Source organism: Andrographis paniculata, unplaced genomic scaffold (genome assembly GCF_009805555.1).
Source record: "Andrographis paniculata isolate CXL003 unplaced genomic scaffold, ASM980555v1 Contig98END, whole genome shotgun sequence".
Classification (NCBI taxonomy): Eukaryota; Viridiplantae; Streptophyta; class Magnoliopsida; order Lamiales; family Acanthaceae; genus Andrographis; species Andrographis paniculata.
The window spans coordinates 2,535,052-2,552,670 of NW_026137637.1; the positions used below are offsets into that span (position 1 = coordinate 2,535,052).

The 17,619-nt window shown below is 35.1% G+C and overlaps 1 protein-coding gene across 3 annotated transcripts; it reads left to right on the forward strand.

The window, feature by feature from the left end:
• The first annotated feature begins 12,024 nt into the window (after nt 1-12,024).
• On the forward strand, nt 12,025-13,688 carry LOC127243715 (AT-hook motif nuclear-localized protein 15-like). 3 transcript variants are annotated; one of them, XM_051263867.1, is made up of 3 exons: nt 12,025-12,271; nt 12,479-12,595; nt 12,720-13,688. In XM_051263867.1, exon 3 carries the CDS (start codon nt 12,725-12,727, stop codon nt 13,541-13,543), a length of 819 nt encoding a protein of 272 aa, XP_051119824.1. In that variant the 5' UTR covers nt 12,025-12,271; nt 12,479-12,595; nt 12,720-12,724; the 3' UTR covers nt 13,544-13,688. The 3 variants fall into 3 exon arrangements, with proteins under 3 accessions (XP_051119824.1, XP_051119827.1, XP_051119823.1); XM_051263870.1 differs by lacking the exon at nt 12,479-12,595 and having other exon boundaries at nt 12,025-12,267; XM_051263866.1 differs by lacking the exon at nt 12,479-12,595 and having other exon boundaries at nt 12,026-12,271.
• The last annotated feature ends 3,931 nt before the right edge of the window (nt 13,689-17,619 follow it).

Consider the following 17,619-nt stretch of genomic DNA (forward strand, 5'->3'; position numbering starts at 1 on the left):
CATGGGCCTACAATTGGGTTTGTTGGACTGATCAAAGGGTGTTTCGAGAAAATCGGGTTAAATAGACGTATTTATAAGGAAATAGTGGGTCGGAAGGTCCGCAGGTCGGGAGGTCCGCAGGTCGGACAGTTTACAGGTCGGAAGGTCCGGGGGTCAGAAGGTCCGTAGGTCGGACAGTTTACAAGTCGGATGGTCTGCAGGTCGGTTGGTCAGTGGGTCAAACGATATGCAAGTCGGAAGGTCTGTGGTCGGGCCAACAAGTCGGGTGGTCTGCAAGTCGGAAGGTTTGCGGTTGGATCAATAAGTCGGATGATCTTTAAGTCGGGAGGTTTGTGGCTGGACCAATAAGTCGGAAGATCTGTAAATCGGGAGGTTTGCTGCTGAACCAATAAGTCGGAAGGTTTGTGGTCGGGCCAACAAGTCGGTTGGTTTTTGGTCGGATAGGCAAGTCGGTTGATTCACAGTTGGATAAGCGAATTGTTGGTTGAGGTGGAGGTCGGATGCCGCGGAAGGCAAGTGAGAATAATAGCTAGGTCGGCTGAGAACACGTGTCAGCAAAAGAAGGGTTAGCGAACGGTTGAGAGGAGGCGTTGTAACCGTTCGGGCAATGGTTTCAAGTACCGTTTATGAAGAGTATTTAAGGATTGGATTTGCAACTGACAAATAATCTTCAATCATCTTCAAACGACATCAAAGTCAGTGATTCGGGGATCATCATTTAAATTTTTAGTATTTTACTTTCCGGTTTATTTTCTGTACCGTACAGTGTTTAGAGATTCCTAATCTAAGGCGCTAAATATATCAAATTCGAAGATAATTTCCTATTTTCGGATTTTACTTTTTTATTGTTGAAAAAATACATCAACAATATATAATTATAATTTATAAATAAATAAAATATTAATTTAAAATATATAATAAAATAATTTTAAAATTTCTTTTTAATATATATATATAAATTAAAAAAAAATGAGACAAACGAGCTCGAACGAACTTAATCGAACCTAAACGAGCCAAACACGAACACGAGCTCAAACAATAAAAATTCTTAACGAGCCGAGTTCGAAAGCTTAATGAACGAACACAAACCTTGTTCGTGAACGTTAACGAACATTTAAAATTTGGCTCGGCTCGACTCATTAACAACTCTAATGGCAACCACCATGACCACTCAAGAATGTGTGTGGCTGAAGAGGCTCATTGAAGAAAGCGGCTTCTCTAGTAGCCACTGTGTTCCTATCTTTTGTGATAATGAAAGTGCCATCATACTTGCTGAAAATCCAGTGTTTCATGCTCGTACAAAACACATTGAAGTTCATTATTATTTTATTCGAGAGAAGGTGTTAAATGATGTTGTCGAGCTCAAGAAAGTTTCAAGTGATAAGAAGATAGTTGATATATTTACCAAAGTCCTATCCAAGGCAAAATTTGAAGAATTCCGGAAGCTCTTGGAATTTTAAAAATTAGTGCAATCTTTGCCTTGGGAATTTCAAGGCAAGTTTGCACTAAGGGAAGAGTTTTAAAAATTAGTACAATCTTTGTGTTGGAATTTATCATTTTATTCTTCTTAATTTTTATTTGGAATTTATTTAAATAAATAATATTTTTTATTATTTAACTTTATTTTGCAGGATTAATTTAGTTAGAGTCAATTTGCGTATTTTTCAGTTTCTTCCTATGGCGCATTAGGTTTCTATCAGTTATCAATATGTAATCATGTAATCGTTGTTCTATTTTTTTTTTTTAATGCATATGAGCAATACATAGTTTTTATTGTGTAACAAGTCTCTGCTTCGTCTATGCTATTTGTTTTAATTTTCATGAGGTTGAATGAGGCTCGACGAACTGGAAGGCTCCGACCCTTTCCTATATCCAGTTCCTCGGAGTCTTTTCTTATTTTTTAGTTTTGGTCCTATTGGATCCTGACGGTGGAGGATTTCTTTGGTTTGTTACTTTTGTTTTAGTTTTATAGTTGTAATGAATATTGATGTAATGGATGATAATTTTGTTAAATTAAATAAATTTTAATTTTTTATATTAATAATAATTTTATTTTAGTTTATAATATATTATAAAAAAATATATTTTTTCCTATAATCTAATTTCAACTCCAGAAACAACTCTATTCTTCATAATTTTTTATGTTCCTTCTTTTTCTTATTTCCTCTTCTTACTGTGCCCCCTCCTTCGTCGTCTTTTCTCATTCTTTCTCCCTTCTTCTTTGTCTATCAATCCACGTTTGCTATTTTCATTTTGAATTAAACATAGTCTATTAACTCACATTTTTTTTTCGGTTACTTTTCACTTGAAATGTAGTCGAAAGTCTTCTCATCTTGAGCTCGTGCTTATAATTGCTAATTTGTTTGCAATAAAATATATTAATATGTGTGAAATGAATGTTTAATTCTTAAGGGTAAAAAAAATAAAAAAAAAATAAAATTGAAAAGCTATTTTGAAACATTGAGATATCCAATTTTTCAAAAACCAATGTTTTAGGCCCAATAAATTATTTCAAAAAGCTAATTTACTAAATACTTAAATTAACTTTTTAACTGATTAAACAACTAAAAAAACTCCTTAAAAAGCTAAAAATTGTTTGAAAAGTTATTTTCCGAACACTTTCTTAAGGTGTGTTAGACAATTAGCTAATAGCTGATTGAGTTAGCTATTATTTAATTTGTAAATTGATTCAATTAGTTGTTTCAAATTAAAGTGTTTGGTAAAAACTGCACCATATTAATTGTTTATAACGTAAAATGATAATTAAAAATATTTATATTTTATTTTTTAAAATATTCAGTTATGTTTTGTTGGGTTTAGAATTTTAGAATTATGTTTTTATTAGTTATTGAAAATTGTAAAAAAATATATAAAATATTTATTTTTATTGTTTCTAGATTTTTAGAAAAACATATTTTTATTAAAAAAATATAAGTACGTTTTAATTGAAAATACTATAAAATATAAAATAATAAATCTTTCGTGTATATATATATATGATTTTTTTCCACAATTTTTTTCGACGCGATTCCTAATATATACGTTTATTCTTTCATAAAAATCAACATTCAACATATAATATTATTTTATATTACAGACACAATTTTTATATCGTATATAAAAAATTCTCCAAATCAACACACTAAACAAATAAACTCATTTATACTCCTTATTATGTTAATTATAAATTAATTCATTATTGTTGAGCACAAATAATAATAATAATAATAATAAATAATGGCAGTAGGATTCTGGATGGGTCTGGATATAAGCCAAACGGCCCAGAAGTCGGTCAAGACGAAGGTCGGGCAAAGAAGTGGTATCGGCAGACGCGGATGTCTGTCAAGACGAAGGTCGGGCGAAGAAGCAGGTCAGTTGTTTGCAGTCTGACCAAAGTAAGTTGGTTGGTTGGCCCACGGACGGGCTAAGGTAAGACGGTATGGTAGCAGAGTAAAAAAGAAGTCGGTTGGACCAGCCGTCCATCTAAGGAGATAAGGCGACCAGAGGATGATGTTTCGCCGTCGGTTGATCCACGGTTGGTTGGTTCTCAGTCGGGACCGAAGTCGGCTGGTCCGTGGTCGGGACTTCAGTCGGTTGCTCTATGGTCGGGACCACAGTTGGTTGGTCTGCAGTCGGGACCGAGGTCGGCTGGTCCGTGGTCGGGACCACAATCGGTTGCTCTGTGGTCGGGACCACAGTCGGTTGGTCTGCAGTCGAGACCGAGGTCGGCTGGTCTGTGGTCGGGACCACAGTCGGTTGCTCTGTAGTCGGGACCACAGTTGGTTGGTCTGCAGTTGGGACCGAGGTCGGATGGTCCAAAGTCGGTTGAGCAGGTCGGGCGGTCCGCAGTCGGTTGAGTCGGACGACACGGAGGTCGGCTGATATGGAGGTCGGTTGATGCGGAGTTCGGACCAAGTGAGGTCAGGTGAAGAAGAATGAGACGGGCGATACGTGGTCGGATAAGAGACCAGATGGTGGTCGCTTGATGGGACGGCCAAGGAATCGTTTGGTCTAGCGACCAGTTAGTCTCTGAATTGGTTGGACGGCACAAAGGTCGGGCGAAACGAAGTCGGGCAAGAAGGGACATGGCAGTGGATATGCAGGTCGGACGAAAGGCATTTCTGGGACAGTTCAAGTCGTGAGAGGCAGTTCTGGGGCGGTTGGAGGAAGTTGTAACCGGCGAACGGTTGAAGGAAGTTGCAACACGTGTCAACAGAGGAGAACTTGGTGGACGGTTGACAGTAGTTGCTGTAACCGACCAAATGGTGGTTCAAATCGCTTCTTTAAGGGGTTATTTAAGGATCCAGTGCTGTTCGAAAAAAGGCATCTTCAATCGACATCAAATTCAAGAAAATTGCCTTTGGGGATCACCACTTTATTTTCCAGTCTTTATTTTATATTTTCCTATTTTATTTATGTATTTTACAGTGTTTAGAGATTCCTAATCTCAGACACTAATTATATCAAATTCGAAGATATTTCCCTATTTTCGGATTTTATTTTTTATTGTTTAAAAACTGCATCAACAATTTGGCGACCACAGTGGGAGAAAGGGCAAGATTGCTGATCCTACGTCAACAGAAAGTTTCATACAACTGAGGTTTGGCCGAATCATCAGAAAGATCACTATGGCAGGCTCACAACCTCAATCATCATCAGCACCGGTGGGAGAAAATATTTCACCACTTCTCATGCCAAATTCAAGGGAAGTACCACCAGTACCTGCCGATTGGTTGTCTTATGTTCAAAAACTTAACAATCAGCAAACTTTGGCTATGCAGAATATGTTGCGCGAGCAACAGAACATGTTGCGTGAACAACAAAATCTAATGCAGAACATGTTGGATCAGGCGTTCTCCAGATTCACCCTGTATCCAAACATGTTTTCAGCCGTGTCACCTTCTCGTATTTAGGCGACTTTTTCAGGATCAACGTTTGCAGGGCCAATGTACGTTGACAGTATATTTTCAAGCGTCACAACTTTCAACCGAACAGATATGGGGAAGACTCCTCTAAATTTCCCAGATAATGTTCCTTTGGGACCAAGAGTTGATAATACTCAGCCGAATATCGTAAGGGAAGAGAGATTGGGAGGACAGGCTCATAATCCCATTCCAGACGAGCCAACCGTCCCCAGAGAAGAAATATTGGGAGATCAGATTCATAATCCCATCCTAGCCGAGCCGGCCTTCTCTAGGGAAGATTTTGTTCCACCCAGAATAGATCCGGAGGACATCGCTCAAGTTTTGCGGGTACATTTCGGAATGAATCCGCAAACGGTGAACCGACCGGCGTATCAGAGGCCATTTCCAGAGAGAATAGTCAATGAGCATCCTCTCCCGAGGAATTACAGGCCACCGGATTTTCATTCCTTTTCAAGAGAAGATGGAGCCTCGACCATTGAACATGTGGGACGGTTCACGGCTCAATTGGGGGAAGTGGGCAATAATTCGTTTTACAAATTACAGTTGTTCGGATTATCGCTTACAAGAACCGTTTTTTCCTGGTTTGTTAATCTTCTGCCAGGACGGTTGCGAACCTGGGAAGGCTTGGAGGCAACGTTTCATACAAGGTTTTTTAACCCTCTCCCGAAGGTATCACTCACAGATCTCTTGGAGATCCGACAGATGCCAGACGAGACTGCTTATCAATTTATAGAACAGATACGTCTAATAAAGGGACGTTGCCCAACGTTCATTGAAGAAAGCGAAATGACCACTTTGGTGGTCAGGAACATGCACACTAGCCTTCGGGAGGCTTTGACAGCCCACGATGTTCGAGATCTGGCCAGTTTGGCATCCAAGGCAGGGAGGTTAGAATCCCTTTTTAGAGAAAATGATCACAACTTCCGTCAGGGGGAGGTGCTGAAGCAATGGTAATGCAAGATCGACCAATGTGCAGGCTAGCACCAATCCGCGATAAATGGAGGTCGGGTTCAACGTAACCTCGAATGATGGAGGTCGGATCTGAGGCTGATGTGGCCTCGGATGACGGCCTGCTAACTCCTAAACATCACAAGAAGTGATGCTTAGGAGTCTTGCAGGGGAGGCATATTGTTGAGCACAAAAAATAATAATAATAATAAATAATGACAATAGGATTCTGGATGGATCTGGATATAAGCCAAACGGCCTAGAAGTCGGTCAAGACGAAGGTCGGGCAAAGAAGTGGTATCGGCAGACGCGGATGTCTGTCAAGACGAAGGTCGGGCGAAGAAGCAGGTCAGTTGGTTTGCAGTTTGACCAAAGTAAGTTGGTTGGTTGGCCCACGGACGGGCTAAGGTAAGACGGTATGGTAGCAGAGTAAAAAAGAAGTCGGTTGGACCAGCCGTCCATCTAAGGAGATAAGGCGACCAGAGGATGATGTTTCACCGTCGGTTGATCCACGGTTGGTTGGTTCTCAGTCGGGACCGAAGTCGGCTGGTCCGTGGTCGGGACTTCAGTCAGTTGCTCTGTGTCGGGACCACAGTTGGTTGGTTTGCAGTCGGGACCGAGGTCGGCTGGTCCGTGGTCGGGACCATAGTCCGTTGGTCTTTGGTCGGGACCACAGTCGGTTGGTCTGCAGTCGGGACCGAGGTCGGCTGGTCCGTGGTCGGGACCACAGTCGGTTGCTCTGTGGTCGGGATCACAGTTTGTTGGTCTGCAGTCGGGACCGAGGTTGGATGGTCCAAAGTCAGTTGAGCAGGTCGAGCAGTCCGCAGTCGGTTGAGTCGGACGACACGGAGGTCGGCTGATATGGAGGTCGGTTAATGCGGAGTTCGGACCAAGTGAGGTCAGGCGAAGAAGAATGAGACAGGCGATACGTGGTCGGATAAGAGACCAGCTGGTGGTCGCTTGATGGGGCGGCCAAGGAATCGTTTGGTCGGGTGGCACATAGGTCGGGCGAAACGAAGTCGGGCAAGAAGGGACATGGCAGTGGATATGCAGGTCGGACGAAAGACATTTCTGGGACAGTTTAAGTCGTGAGAGGCAGTTCTGGGGAGGTTGGAGGAAGTTGTAACCGGCGAACGGTTGAAGGAAGTTGCAACACGTGTTAACAGAGGAGAACTTGGTGGACGGTTGACAGTAGTTGCTGTAACCGACCAAATGGTGGTTCAAACCGCTTCTTTAAGGCGTTATTTAAGGATCTGGTGCTGTTCGAAAAAAAGGCATTTTCAATCGACATCAAATTCAAGAGAATTGCCTTTGGGGATCACCATTTTATTTTCCAGTCTTTATTTTATATTTTCCTATTCTATTTATGTATTCTACAGTATTTAGAGATTCCTAATCTCAGGCACTAATTATATCAAATTCGAAGATATTTCCCTATTTTCGAATTTTACTTTTTATTGTTGAAAAACTGCATCAACAATTATATTTATACTTTCAATAAATTCATTATATTCTATTTATTTTTAATATAAAATTATACTCCAGTCCCATAATTGATACAATTTTCATTTTTGTCTGTCTGGTAACAATTGACAACTTTCTAAACAACTTGCTATATCAAAATATATTTAACAAATACTCCTATAGTAACTTAATTAACTATATAATATATAACATAATAAATCATATACTACCCATTCAAAATTATTTATTCTTATCTCTCTCCTATAAACTAAATATTTTTATTTATATTTAAAACTTCACATCTTTTATAAAATTAATGTATATTAATCATAAATAAAATTTTTTTTATTTATTTGTATTATAAGAAATTTTATTCTCTATAAAATGATATTTATATTGCATATTCTAAGTATTCTAATCATATCTATTAAATTTATTTTAAACCAATTATTAATTACATAAAAATCATAAAATAATATCATAATTCACTATTATTAACTAATTAAATATTATTATTGTAGACAAAAAATTGTGTTATTTTTAATAAATACAAAATTTGTACAAATTATATTTGATTTGAATTTAAAGCGGGTCCTATTCTCTAAATGGGTCATTTGATTCTCCTTCCGGGTCGATTTATTTTCCAACTTGGTTTTTGATGGCTTCTTTGATCCGAAGAGGTTTGGTCTTCAGTTTGACTTTGCCGGCTTTTGGAGGGTTTTGGTCTTCGTGCGGGCTATTGATCGTTGGCTTTGGATTTGATTTCTTTTTTAGACGATCCGAGGCTTTGATCTTTGATTTGGCTTTGCCGCTTTTGGAGGACTTTGGTCTCCGTATTGGCAATTTGATCATCGTCTTTGGATTTGTTGTCTTCTTTAGACAATCCGCGACTTTGACCTTCGCTTTGGCTTTGCCGCTTTTGGAGGACTTTGGTCTCCGCGTTGGCGATTTGATCATCGTCTTTGGATTTGTTGTCTTATTTAGACGATCCGCGACTTTGATCTTTAGTTTGCCTTTTCCGCCTTTTGGAGAGCTTCGGTCTCCGTGTGGGCGATTTGATCCTCAGCTTTGGATTTGATATCTTCTTTGGACGATCCGCAACTTTGATGTTTGATTTGTCTTTGCCGCTTTTGGAGGGCTTTGGTCTCCGTGCGGGTGATTTGATCCTTAGCTTTGGATTTGATGTCCTCTTTAAACGATCCGCAGCTTTGATCTTTGAGAAGGTGGATTTGGTGTTCCATAACGCTTTTGGCGGCATGTCCCTTTGACTTTTGGATCGAAGAGGGCCGAGTTGTTGCTTTGGTGAAGAATGCGATGAACACCTCGAAGCTTTGGGATGAGCTTTGGAGGCTTTCCCTTGGTTTTGACGAATTCCTCAACGGCTTTGAGAGCTTTGATCCTTGAAGAGGTGGATTTAGTGCTCCATAGCGCTTTTGGCGGCGTGTCTCTTTGACTTTTGGATCGAAGAGGGCCTGGTTTGCGCCTTTTATGAAGAACGCAACGAACATCTTGAAGCTTTGAGAGCGGCTTTGGAGGCTCTTCCTTGGCTTTGATGGATTCCTCGATGGCTTTGAGAGCTTTGATCCTTCCTCCGGCTCGGACATACGACGAAGAACGTTAACTTCATCGATTCGTCAACCAATATTGGATCATTTGTCCAAATTAGTGACTTTCGACGAAGAACGCTTTGAAGGACATGAAGAACATGAAGAACAATACAGAGAGAGTCTAGAGACTTACCCCTTTGTTTGAATCTTCGATGCAACTTCGGTGTGTCAAATGAACTGGCCATGACTCCTATTTATAGGGGAGGACGGCCTTGGATTCCTTTTCGGATGGTGCTACGTGGATGGAAAGATTTTATAATCTTTCATTTTCCATCGGATGCCGTTTTCCATTCTTGACGGATTTGATTGTGCACCTTCATTTCTAGCCAAAATCTTTATATCATTGTATTTTTTGGAAGATATTAATTTATATACTTCATTTATTGACAAGATTAATTTATTTTGCTGCCAAATTTATTATGGCTTTATTTATGCACGTAATATTTGTACGATATCTTCCATTTTAAGCAGATTTTTGCATTAATGGTTGATATTTATTGTACAAAAGTTAACATGTGTGCATAACTAAATACCATATATTTATATTATTGGAATTTTATTTTCTTCCAAAATATATGATATTTAATTGATTTTAGACATATACTTTTAGTGTCTACAATTATCTTAAATACAGTGTCATTAATAAAGTAATTCAATTATATTGGGACGGGTGGAGTACAATAAAAAATTAATATTTATGTTATCTATTTTGATATAATTTTAATAAATGTATATACTTTACAAATATAATAATTTACATATAAAAAGCAATTATTTTAATTAATTAATTTTATAAAAAGTAAAATTACAATTTAGTACATAAAATATATTAAAATAATTAATAAATATTGGAATCAAAATATATCTAGATGTGTATGAAATACATAATTAATTTTTAAGAGTAAATAATAAATAAATAAAATTAAAATGAAAAAAACTTATTTTAAAATCGCTAGGTAGTTAGCTTATTTAGAAATTAATTGTTTAGGTTAAAATGCTATTTCATAAATCTAATTTATCAAACAATTAAATGAGCTATTTGACTGATTATATAACTAAAAATTCTTTCTCAAACATCTTTTTACATCTATTTTTAACAAGGAAAACAATTAAAAGTTCTTAAAAAAAAACTAAAAGCTCCTTAAAAAACTGTTTTTCAAACACCCCACATTAGATTAATTCCAATTAAATTTTATTCCAAGTCACTTTATTTTTATCTCTAATAAAAATATTTTATATATATTTATTATTAACAATTTACATAATTTTTTAGTTTTTATTTATTTATATATTAACTCTAAATACAAAAATAATTTAATCTAATGAATATAATCAAGTTTAATTTAAACCAATCAAATTTAATATAAATAAATCAAAACTAATATGAATTTTAAAAAGAACTTAATATCTCTTGAAATTGTTTTTTTTTTATTTTACTACATATTTTTACTATTCAATTTTTTTTTTTCTTCAAAAATATTAAATCAAACAATTGTTTTTTTTTATATTATACTACAAATTTATTTTTCATTTAAAACATCGCATCAACCTTTATTTATATCAAATAAAACAACTATTCAAATTCAACTTTTTACTATTCAAACATCCAAACCCAAAAACTAAAACCAATAAACAAACACACCATAAATAGTGTTGTACAAATTAACTTAAGTTTGCCTAAATAGAATTTAAGTTGGAAGTAGAGGCACAAAATCCGATCAAAGATGATGTAATCAAAATTATTCACTGTATTAGAGATAGAAATAGTACTCTTAATTGAGTTGAAGTCAAAAACGGGACATGCTCACAATGGAGTATTAAAAATAGGAGTAACTCACAATAAAGTTAAAGTCGAAAACAAAATTCACTAATAACAAAGTTAGAATTGAAAATGAGATTCACTCGTAACATAATAGAGTCGAAAACATGACTCTCAATGTAATTTAAAATTAGGCTCTAGATAAACACGGAAGACAAATATATTATATTTGCCACTTTACGTATAAATAAATAATATCAAATATTGTCCCTAAAGAATGACCTAGTGGTGTAAGAATGAATTCGTAATCGTGAGACCATGAGTTTGCCTAGTCGGCATAATTTGCAGGTTATTAGGTTCGGCCGAGAGTTTACCAAAGCGTACTCAAAGGGTAGTTGTGGTACCCCGGAGTTGGGCCGTTGTTTGATCAACTCATGTATATGGATGAACCAGTATTAGACTATTCAAAATTAATTAGAGGTTAAATTGATTTAATAAAACTACGCATGTCAACAATGCGTGCATTTTTTTGGGGAACCCTAGAGTAATTTGAGGATGGATGATGACCTGTGAAGTTTTCTCAAGTGCGAGTGACCGAGGACAAAAACACACTGAAATGATTCGTGTTGTACGATCCCAACACGCTCAAATTTGCATGGCTTGCGGGCCGGGTGTCATACCAATGCTTGTGGGTTTCCATATTATCAAAATAAAAATATATCAAACACTTATTTACTAAAGATTTGTTTGTTCAGTATTTTGATATATTTTTTTTATATGAGGTATAAAAAATTATGTCGATAAAATAAAAATAATATTTTATTTTAAATATTGTTAATTTTCTTTTTTATAAAATAATAAAATATATATTAAAAATTGTATAAAAAAAAGTTTGTGACCCAAAAAAGGTATAAAGACTATAAAACAAAAGTTAATATGTTCATCTAATTAAATTAATTAATCGAATAAAGTAATAAGTAATAGCTAATGAAATCAACAAAAAAAACTAACCCTAATTGCATAAAGATCCTCTTACCTACCTACATTTACAAAGAAACGAATGTATTATCCCTGCAACCGCACCGTCAAATGGAGCGACCGGAATTATTGGTGGCTCTGCTCAGCCGTTTCAGACATTGGCATTCGATACCTACCCTACCCGACCCGACCCGACAGCGACAGCAAGCTTTGTCCCCGTGCGCACGTCGCCCCACACCCCCCTCTCTCTATCTCTCTCCTCTTTTTCGGGGTGGGGGCCACAGATTCTCATCTTTATCGCATTCTCGAGATCCAACTCCCATATCTTCACCTATACTATTACTCTACTGTACTCCATCCCACTCACTCACTCTACAATGGCAGGGGGGCTTTAATTGTATTTGGCACCCCCAAATTAACCTGCACTCCATACATAGATATATGTACTTACACTGTCCTAGCTCCTTTCTATCTCTCTCTATCTTTTTAACGAATTCCTGTAAGAAACCCTCGTTACGAAGGAACCCACAAATAGCCTAGACAACCGTACCGCCAGACACATAAAACGAATCGTCAGTCTTTACGAGTAGGTAGGTTTCAATTTTGTATTCTGGTTATTATTTGCCTTAATTTCTAGGGTTTTGAATTACTGTGTTTTAATTTTGTTTTGCTTACATGAATTCGTGTTCTTGATTTTCTTTTGTACCAATTCCATGTTAATTAGATCTCTATTTGCCCTTTCGAATTCGGTTTCTTTTACTGTTTTTGAGTTAGGGTTAAGAAATGGGTTTTTTTAGTTGTAGAGTGAGAGTGGAGGAAGAAAGCGATTGACAAGAATTTGGTGAATAAATGTGGTTGCTTCATCGAACAAGAAATTAAAAGAAAAGTGTCGAGAGTTTGTTCAACCAATTTGGGTAAAGAAATAAATAAAAAAATAGATTTTGTCGGAAATGAAATTGTTAATTAAATTGCTCTGTCGATTTCACTTCTTCGATCCCATTTTAGGTTAAATTTCTTTCCCCTTTTTTTTTTTTTCAGGCGCTATGGCGAACAGATGGTGGGCAGGAAATTTGGGGATTTCTCATCTCAAGAATAATAATAATAATAATAATAATAATAATAATAATAATAATTATGAAAATAGGGAGGAGGAGGATGATCAGAACCCCGCCGGAGATCTGTCGGAGCCGTCGTCGTCGAGCTCCGGGCGGCGGCCGAGGGGGCGGCCGGCGGGGTCAAAGAACAAGCCGAAGCCGCCGATTGTGTTGACGAAAGAAAGCCCTAATGCCCTCCGGAGCCACGTGCTGGAAATCGGCAGCGGCAGCGACATCGCCGAGAGCATCGCCGCCTTCGCGCAGCGCCGCCACTGCGGCGTTTCCGTGCTCAGCGGGACGGGGATCGTCACCAACGTCACGCTGCACCAGCCGGCGGCGCCCGGCGGCGTGCTCCCCCTCCACGGCCGCTTCGAGATTCTGTCCCTCTCCGGCGCTTTCCTGCCCGCGCCGTCGCCGCCGGGCGCCGCCGGTCTGACCGTCTACTTGAGCGGCGGTCAGGGGGAGGTCGTCGGCGGAACCGTCGCCGGCGCGCTGACCGCTTCCGGACCGGTGATGATCATCGCCGCCACTTTCACAAACGCCACGTATGAAAGGCTGCCGTTGGAGGACGATTCCGATCACGCCGCCGCCGCCGGCGGTGACGCAATGCAATTGCAACATGAATCCGGCGGCGGCGCCGCCGTGGACATGGAAGCTAGCCCCCCCAAGGGATCGTCGATACCCTCGTATAATTTGCTCCCCAACGGCCAAATTCCGCCGGCGCCGCCGCAAGATGTGTTTTGGGCTCCACCGCCGGCGTACAATTGAGAAAATGGATAGCCCATAGGAATCGTCGAGAAACAAGGTTAGATGTTATGTTATCTTATATCCTCCATTGATGAGCAATCTTACATTGCTTTCTTGATTTTACCACGACATTTTACACAGTAATTAATTAATATATAATTAATTATGTGATGTTGGATTTAAACTTTAACCTAATTAGATTCATTGCTCTTCTTTGAATCTAACCTGTAAGTATCGAACATTGTAATGATGCAACTACGATTTTATGCTATTTTGATTCAAAACTTGGAGTAATAATTTGTTTAGGCAGAAGTTTTGGAGATATTTTTCAAAAAAATTAATAATGTCAAAATTTTTTAAAATATCTAGATAAACTTGTGTATTTCTTATGGGAAAATTGCAAATTGAATTCTGTATTGGGATCAATTATTACTTTTGTTCTGTGTTATATTTGATCATAAGTATACAGTTAAAATTTCAATTTTTCCACTAGATATACAAATTAAATGATGATTGATGAATTTTGTTTGAACAAAATAAGATTTCGCCAACATCTTTTTTGGTTCCCAGCTATTGTAAAGTAAACATTTTTACACTAATTATCAGTTTTCCGGATCATTTTCACTTCAACAAAATTGTGATTTTTTTTTTTTTTTTTTTTGCGCTGGAAAATCTTTGGAGCCTTTCTAAATGCTAATGTTATCAGTTGTAGCCTCAGCCTCAGCCTCGGCCATTGCCTTTTTGTTTTTGGATTCTGAAAGTAGTTCTAATGCATGCTGCTGTTCTTTCAATCTCTCATCAGTTTCCCATGAGCAGGATTTTCATTGTTTTTGCTTCTTGGTGAAATGATATAATTATAGAGCTTCTTTGACGACATCAATATAAGATTTGTTTGGTTGTGAGTTTTAATTTTGGGTTTGAGTTTTGAATGGTAGAAAAATTGAAGTTGATAATAGTTATGGGGATATAATTCATATAATGTTTTTAATGTAAAATTGATATTTAGTATAATAGAAATAAATGCTAAATTGCGTCTCATAAACTCTGCGTCTAACCCCTTTGGCGGTCCTTATTTAACGATATTTGATTTAAATGCGCTCAAACTGCGAATAAATTTTAGAATTTCAATTTCTAAACCCCTAAAATTATAAATATATTCATTTTTCTTATATTTAGTTTCAAAAATAGTAAATATATTAAAAAATAGTTAGTTTTCTCAGAGTTTATTTTTACTTGGGCTAAATATAAGAAAAATAAATATATATGTAATTTTAGAGGTTTAGAAATTGAGATTCTAAAATTTATTTCCAATTTGGGCGCATTTAGGTCAAATACCGTTAAATAAGGACGCCGAGAGAATTAGACACAGTGTTTATGAAACTATAAGGGAGCTTGACGCAATTTTAAAAGTAGGGGATGTGTGAATTTGATGCAATTTAGCCTAAAAATAAAAAATAAATGTTTTATTTGATATTGTTTACGTATGAGAAAATAGTGATTAGTAAATTTGGGATAAAATCTCCGCCAAACACACCTCTATATATATATATATTCTTGGCTTTGTGATTGAAGTAAGTTTAATTTTGGGATATGATGGTTATGTTCTTTCATTGTTTAGTAATTTTTGTTGTTAGTTGTGGAAAATCCTGTGAAAGTATTATTAAAATCTTTGATTTTATGAAATATTTTTTTAGGGGAAAATCTGATGCTTTTATTGAAAACGCATTGAAAATGATATCAAATTAAAGCAAAAACATGTGTTTAGTTTAGTTTGTATTTGTAATTGTGTTTAAATAGATGTTTAGTGTGATATTTTATAACATAATATATTATTTTTAGAGAGTATAGTGAGAATTTTATAGTAAAAAAATTTAAAATAATTTTAACTAATAGAGGTATTAAACTTAGTCAATAATATACGGGTGTGTTTGTTTGGGAGTTTGGATTTGAATATTAAAAAATTTGAATTTGAATAGTTGTATGATGTGAAATAAATGGGTATTAATGTAATGTTTTAAATGTAAGATTGATTTTTAGTACCCCGTCTCATAACTAGATATCCATTTAAGGGTGTGTTTGTTTGGGGGATTGGATTAGATTTCCAATATTCATCCCATTTTTTCCCCTAAAAAAATCAAATCAAACACCTATTTTTTATTTTTTATATTATACTAAAAATCAATTTTACATCCAAAACATCACGTCATCACCTATTTATATCACATCATACAACTATTCGAATTCAAAATTTTTACTATTCAAATCTCAACTCAAAATCCAAACCCCCAAACAAACACACCCACGTAGTTTTATAAATATTAGTATTATATTGGGATGTAATATGAATAAATAGAAACGAGTAAAATAACTTTATTAGTATATGTGATATAAATGTAATGGTATTTGTAATGTTATGTAGATAGTACAATTATTAAAAAAGGAAATTGATACTTTGTTATGTGACGCACTAGATGGAAAAATGAATACTTTGTTATGAGACGGAGGGAGTATAATATAAAAAATAAAAAATAAATATTTGATTTGATATTTTTGAGGAGATAAAATTGAATGAATAGTAGAAATCTTACAAAATTCTCCAAACAAACGCACCATACATATATTTGTGTGTATATATATATATATATATATGATCTTCAACATTACAAGCTTTGTTGTTTTTGTTTCATTTTTAGATTGAATAATGTAGTTAAGGCCTCCCTTGGTTGGATTAGAGTTGAATAGTTTCGAATCAATGGTCCTATTTCGTGTGTTTGATTGAAACTAGTTAACTCACAATAAGAAAATATCAATTTTGTAACAAAATTTTTTTATCCCGAAATTCATTTTTTCCATTACTAATGACATTAGAGACGAAATTAAAGAGGAAATTGCGTTAACTACGTGAACATTAGAGACGAAATTCCGTTATTAATATACTATTTTTTTTGTAATGATATAGAATAAATTTAAATTTAAACTCTTTTTACCGAAGACTTATATAGGGTTTGTTTTGTTTTGTTTAAATAGTAATTTGATATAATAATTTTATGAATAAAATAATATATATTTTTTGAAAATTGAGTGTTAATTTTGGTTTAAAATTTACAAATTTGATATTTTTAAGGTGAAGTAGTGTTCCAAAATTGAGCAAAAAAATTTAAGTAAACAAATCCTTATGGTGTGTTTTTTAACAATAAAATTTTAAATTTAAATATTTATATAGAAATGTAATATTTTAATATTTTGAATGTAAAATTAAATTTCAATATAATATAAAATAAAAAATAAGTATAATTTAATATTTTTAATGAAATTTGTGTTTTTTTTTTTTTTTTTATATAAATAGTAAAGAATCCGTAAAAGAACCACAAACAAACACAACTTGGATGTGCTCTCTTGTGGTTTTTATTTTGTTTTATATTTTCTTTTTCATATTTTTGAAGTTGAAGTAATTGTTTATATCCGATATTTTATATGAAAAATAAGTAATTCATCATATATTTTTTTCTTAAAAAAAAATATGAAAAAAAAGTTAAAAGAAATATAAGAGAACACAACTTCAAATGTTTTGAATAAAATTTTTGAATATAATATTTTTAAATATTTAATATTATTTCTTTTTCAGGAAAAATAAAAGATTTTACCTTATGAATATCCCCCAAATTATATTTCAAAACATGGACAAATAAACCTATTGGCCATTTTAAAAGTAGTTTATTAATTCTTTTTATTTTTATTCTAAAATAAACATACTATCATTTTAAATAAATTTTATTTTAATATTATTAGAATAGTGTTTAATCATAGAGGTCGTTTGATTAATATATTTTTTTAATATATATATTTTAATATTTTACAAAAAGTAATTTTTAACGTAACGGAACGAGGGTGTAGTCCAAGTGATGAAGCCCTGAAGTCCCTTGACCATTAGGTTGGAATTTCAGTTTTCATAAAATATTGTATATATTTCTTTTATTGTTATTGATACAATTTTTTATATTTTATATAAAAAAATATTTTTAAAATTAATACACTAAACAAACACGTTTCTTGACAATTTAAAATTTTGATAATATGTAAGGCATATATGATTTGCT

Coding starts and splice junctions, on each gene's coding strand:
- LOC127243715 (XM_051263867.1), top strand. CDS start 12,725: ATGGCGAACAGATGGTGGGCAGGAAATTTGGGGATTTCTCATCTCAAG.